Here is a 5,643-nt window from a genome sequence, read left to right as displayed (position 1 = left end):
GTGGCGGGTCTGCGGAGCCTATTGTCCATTCAACCACGGATTGATTCCATGATCCCACATGGGATAAATGACACAGTTACAGATAAGTTTTGGCTAAAGCAGCAAGATTTACTCAACTTTGTAAAAGATCAGGGAAGTTTCGTGAGAAACTACGTGGACTCTCTAACACTACCCGAGAAACAATCAACTCTTCAGCAACTAGGCAAGTTTGCGGTTTACGTTATTGAAGGAATGGAACTTGTACAAGCAGAGAGAGATAGTAACAACAAACCGGCGCAAAAAGTTGCACCGCCAGTAATGCCATCAGAACTGGTTTTGGTGAACCCACGGGATTTTGGTGAGAACATTTTGGAGCCCCGCCGTGCTCAGCTGATGAAGTTTTGGTCGCTTACCCAAATCGAAGCAGCAGAACGCGAGCATCGAGAATTATTCCTTGCAAATAAGATTGATGATTCAGTAAGATCAGCGTTGGACAAAGAGGATTACAACACGAGCTTCAATGATGGCTGGGATATACTTGAAGAGGCAGTGAAGCCTAAAACATTCGCACCTTCGTCAATTCTGCTGTGGTTTGGCAACTGTATTTGCTAACACGGCGTCAGTCGAATCCGACTTTTCGGTACTGAAGTGGGAGCTGAACGACCGTCGCACTGCATTCACGTCATTGGCATTGGAGGGTATATTCCAGGCTAAACAGTTCGACCAACTCAGCAAACTAAGCGAGCGAAAGTAGCAGGGTAGCTTTAAACCGCCGATGTGCCGGTATTAAGATTTCTATGGTGCCTGTATTAAGCTAATATAACACATTCCGCTATATGCCTTTTTTAAGGAGGTCTGGCTTTATGTAAAATGCCAACCGTCGTTTGATGCCAAAATTTCGCTAGTTCAACTCTTTTGACAGTTTTAAGGACAGAAACGAGCTGCAAGATGGACCTTGGGATGGGGTTACGCTCGGCGCAATCTGGGGCTGTCGTAATACGAAAAGTTGAGACGGGACAGTTGGAGCTCACTTTATCGAAGTAAAGTATATATTCCTTCGTTGTTCAGTTTTATATAATACATACTATAGTAAAGGTACACATACAAGTATACGCTACACAGTTGAAGCAAATACTCTAGATGAACTTATAGGTAACGTCTTGATGCATCGATCCAGAAGAGCACAATAGCGAAGAGATAAGGGACAAGTAGAAGAAGAATCAATCAGGATGGTCGTATACAATGAAGTTCAACGTGTTAATTTAGGTAGAGAGAGAGAGAAGATCACACTAGTCTGTTTAACGTGTTACAGTATTGTATACTAGATGTCTGTAATTTGCTAAGCCAGGTTAGCAACGCCGGTGACCCTGATGGCTACGGTGGCCTCTTATGGCTCCCCGCTTCACGAGTTAACTCGGTAACTCGGTTGGTTTTTGCGAAAACAAACAATTGTAGACAAAGAAATAGTTGCGTTCCTTGGACTTTCGTGTGAGGTTGCCGTCATTCTCTTTGCGCTACTGCCAGCTGCGGCCTAGACCCCCTTTCAGAAGGAGGTCGCATCTTTGTTTTGATGCACGACAGCGCTCCTCTAACTCCACAACGTAGTTAAGCAGTAGAAGCTCAATATCCACCATATTCGCTGACAGGCTTGATCATACAACTTAGCATCATCGACGAAGTTGTCCTAAAGCAGTTGTTTGGTATTATTAGAGAGTCGATGTGGTTTGCGTACTGCGCAGTTCCCGTGAACTTCTCACTATTCTGCGCCTTCAGTCCTGCCCCGCCCAATGACTGATTAAACTCTCTCCAACACTCTTGCGCACACAGTCATGTCAAAAAACTGTGAGCCACACTCTCTTTCTGCCTCGGCATTGGCGTAATTTTCTGCAACTATTGTCCTTTTGTCGGTCTTTAAAGTAGAGGTTGAGTAAACGGGCTGCGTGGCGATAGGCTAACTTGGTATTCAGTGAGCGCGTTGCCGTGCTATCAAAGCTGTGTTGGAGTTTGATGCATTGCTTGACATTGCCATGTGTCAGTTGTTGCCACACCTGTTAGCTAGTCGAGAATCTTTAGAGTGTCTTTGCGAATCTCGCTCTAGTATCGCCGGAGTGGTTGAGAAATGAACTCTTTGTCCACGTGTCGATCGACATAGAATCGGGAACAGACCAAGGTATTCTGTGCAACTTGGGATGAGCTTCAAGCACTAAGTCTCGCTCATTCGCTGCCACAGTTAACCGATCAATGTTCGCTCTGATACCTCACAGGCCACTCCGAACCAGTGCAGACCATTATCTTCCTGTAGCAGGGTAATGTGACCGGCAGAGAGCGATGGTCACTGACCGCCACTCTCCTCGGATCCCGACGAGTGGAAACCTTTAACCCGTGATCCACCTACGTCCACCCTAATAGAGCTAGGTAGGACTAAATCCGATTGACAGGTCTTCCCATCACCACACGCTGGTCAAGCCATAGTGCAGATCCTATCTGGTACTACAATGCCCAGAACTGATGTAGATGTTAGTACGATGAATTCCATCAGTCAGAAGAGGTGTCACAATCTAAACATATTAACAAATCCACGTGTGGTGTGTGGATGAACGCCTGCCAGAACTTCTGCGGCACTACGATACGAGTCACTGCGCGGTAGTCCCCACCCCCCTTGCCACGTACTACACGACACTGGTTAACTAAGAAGGCGGTGTTGTCAAGCAGATTTATCTCGAAGCGGCGGCGTCCCAATGAGAGCTAGAAATACTGGTATACTAGTATGCAGAGGCAATAGTCATCCCCTCCTCTGTGTTCCATAAATTTCCGAGGAACTAATGCATGCTTCTCGAGTCTAGTGACAGATTTTGGAGGTCAGTGGAGATTCCAGAAACCACATGTAAGCAGGCAGCAGAAAGTAGAAGTACACATAGATGCCTTCCAGCTCTTAGCTTAAGCTTCCACCTATGCCCGAGTCAAGTGTTAACCGTTACGTTTTCAGTCGCTGTACCCTTGAAATGAATAGGACTCAGCATCGTCGACTCTTTCCCAGGGCGTAGATAGCTCTCTAGATTGTGATAGTCCAAGTGTAGCTGCTTCATGTCCATGCCTGGACGCAGACAGGTTGGCCGCAGACGGGTTGGACACGTGCAACCGGCAACGACGAGATATCTGTCGAATTCCATGCACAACCTCTCTGAGTTGTTTATTATGCGAATTACTTCGACTCTAGCGTGGCGTCGTTCTTACTCGTGTTCTTCGAAATGAGATCATTAATAACAACTCCTGATGGTATCCGTTGAGAAGGCCTCCCTCTCCGCAATCACCTGGACTAGCCTCGCTGATTATCAACGACTGATACTTGGAGACCTCTTGTAGGAATCGATGCACTGTCATCCACGAAACGTCTAGCCACACCTCTAAGTTTGCTGTTGGATACCATTTCCCGACTCAAGCGACAAGATAGTTACTAGTATCACGCATCGAGATCATTCACAGCTTAGGCTTCGAAGACCAACTGGAACTCCATCAGCTAAAATTTACTCGAGGTGTGTTCTGCGAACACTGGGTCGTAAGGCATGCAATTGGTGATGCCGATCGGAATGTCCGCCCCTACTTATAAAAACGCAGGTCTGCCTATCGGACGCCGTGAATGTATTTGTTGAGTTCTCAAATTGCGGTGCCTATAGCTTATGCAAAATGTCGGCAATAGCTCTGCGCAGCGATGCCGTTTGAGATTTCAGTTCTCATGCATTCGATAGGATACGCCCGCCCAGCAAAAACGCTGGTTGTTGCGTTGCAGTCGTAGCTGGGCGGACAGTATGAGCTCCTTGATAGTGATCGGAGTCTCATATCGATACGTCTGCCGATTCACCGGATGATTCTTCACTACCGTCACCCCAGTACAACAACTCGAACTCTGATACTTGTCGTAGCTTCACGGGCGATTAACGGCAACAACATCGGCATCAAGCCAACGCATTCCTTCCCTTGTGTGTTTCGTGGTTAAAAGAACAATGGCAACTTCATCCTAGCTGTGCCGGCGGCATGAATTGGCCAGCAGTGCCGGGAAGCTTGCGCCCTGGGCGTTGCGCGGATGTAGATACTGTACATGTACTTGAAGTAGACGATCAATCAAGCCGGAGGACACGCACTTGTGCCTCAAAATTCCATCAATGGGCTCAGGATGATCAAAAGGATAAGAGTTTCGATTATTGCGACCACATGATACTGAAGTATAACTTCGTAATTGATGCGGTTATACAACCAAGTTGAACGCCGGCCGCGCCACTAAAATGGCAGATCACACGACTCTTTCAGTAAATGTACACGAGTACTTGATTGCCCCTAGCACAAACGACGACCGGCACCAATTCTGGCTTTGCCAAGCATCGAAGGACGGATTTACTTCAACCGACAAACATACATCCGGACATCAACCAAACTACAACTTCAAGACGCGAGGCTATTTGTACTTATCTAATCATTCGCCCGTCTTTTGGTCGTGGCCACGTTCAGCTTGAGGCTTGGCTACGATGTAGTACGTCGTGCCGAAATGGAAGCGGTGCACGGTCTCCACCTCCAGTCCGGCCCGCTCCACCAGCGCCAGGATGTCCCGGTTCCAGTGGCACCCCCACTTCTGAGCGTGTAGGTCCGCGAACTTGTCCAGGATGCCCGACAGCCACGTGTAGCTACTCTGGCCGTGCTCCAGCAGCAAAATACGACCGCTGTCCTTCTTGCACACGCGCTGCATCTCCTGCAGCGTGCGCACCGGGTCGTCCATACTGCAGAGCCCGAAGGTGTCCACCACCGTGTCAAATTGCTCGTCTGGGAAGGCCAGTTCGCCTGCGCTCATGACTTTAAGCTCACAGCTGGCCAGCCGCTGCTGTTGCGCTTTTGATACCTGGTCCAGCATCCCACGACTGAAGTCTGTGAGAAGCACCCTCGAACTCGCAGGGTAGAAGGCCAAATTGCGACCCGTACCGGCCGCTACCTCCAGCACCTGTCCACGGGCCCTTTGCAGCAGGAAGCGCCGCATGAGTGAGATTCCCGTGAGCCGTTCGTCCCAGTCCACCTCCTTGTCATACTTGGACGCGTTCATGTCGAAGACCTGTAGACGCCTCGCGTCATCCACGGCCGGTGTGGCCGCATTGTTATCGCTCTTCTTGGGGTCATACAGCGTCACATACGTCGCGAAGGCCACGCCAGCGTAGACCGCCGCACCGCCGAATAGTACGCTCGGCCTGCGCCACATTTGACGACGTCCAAACAACCACGATAAACACAAAACGAGTTCTTAGAAATTCCTTAATATATATCGAGATTTAAGACAATTTATAGGTTAACCTATAAGCACACCACCACAATCTTTTTTTGTAGGGTGGTTAAAACGAAATAAACAGTTTTAGAGCGGGCTAAATTTACCAAACTTTTAAAATTCCATTTCTGTTTCTAAATAGTTTTAGGATCTAGATTTTTAGAGGGTGTTTTGATTCTAAAAGTTTGGTGGTGACTATTTTTAGCACTCCTGACAATTTTTGAGTACCCCAATTACACATTTAGAGCGTAGAATGCAGCACCGCCCAATAGTATGCTCGGTCGGTGCCATATTTGACGTGGTTGAGGACCAAACAAAGCGGTCAGAAAATAGTCATAACCTAGCATTATGGTAAATTCTAT

The 5,643-nt window shown here is 47.9% G+C and overlaps 1 protein-coding gene across 1 annotated transcript; it reads right to left on the bottom strand.

Moving 5' to 3' along the window:
- Window positions 1–4,151: 4,151 nt before the first annotated feature.
- Window positions 4,152–5,264, bottom strand: PPTG_16958 (hypothetical protein). Its single transcript, XM_008914535.1, has one exon. The coding sequence runs from the start codon at window positions 5,216–5,218 to the stop codon at window positions 4,448–4,450; it is 771 nt and encodes a 256-aa protein (XP_008912783.1). The 5' UTR covers window positions 5,219–5,264; the 3' UTR covers window positions 4,152–4,447.
- Window positions 5,265–5,643: the final 379 nt, after the last annotated feature.

Source organism: Phytophthora parasitica (genome assembly GCF_000247585.1).
Source record: "Phytophthora parasitica INRA-310 unplaced genomic scaffold supercont2.61, whole genome shotgun sequence".
NCBI classification, from domain to species: Eukaryota; Oomycota; class Peronosporomycetes; order Peronosporales; family Peronosporaceae; genus Phytophthora; species Phytophthora nicotianae.
This window is presented reverse-complemented; position numbering and strand designations above follow the sequence as displayed.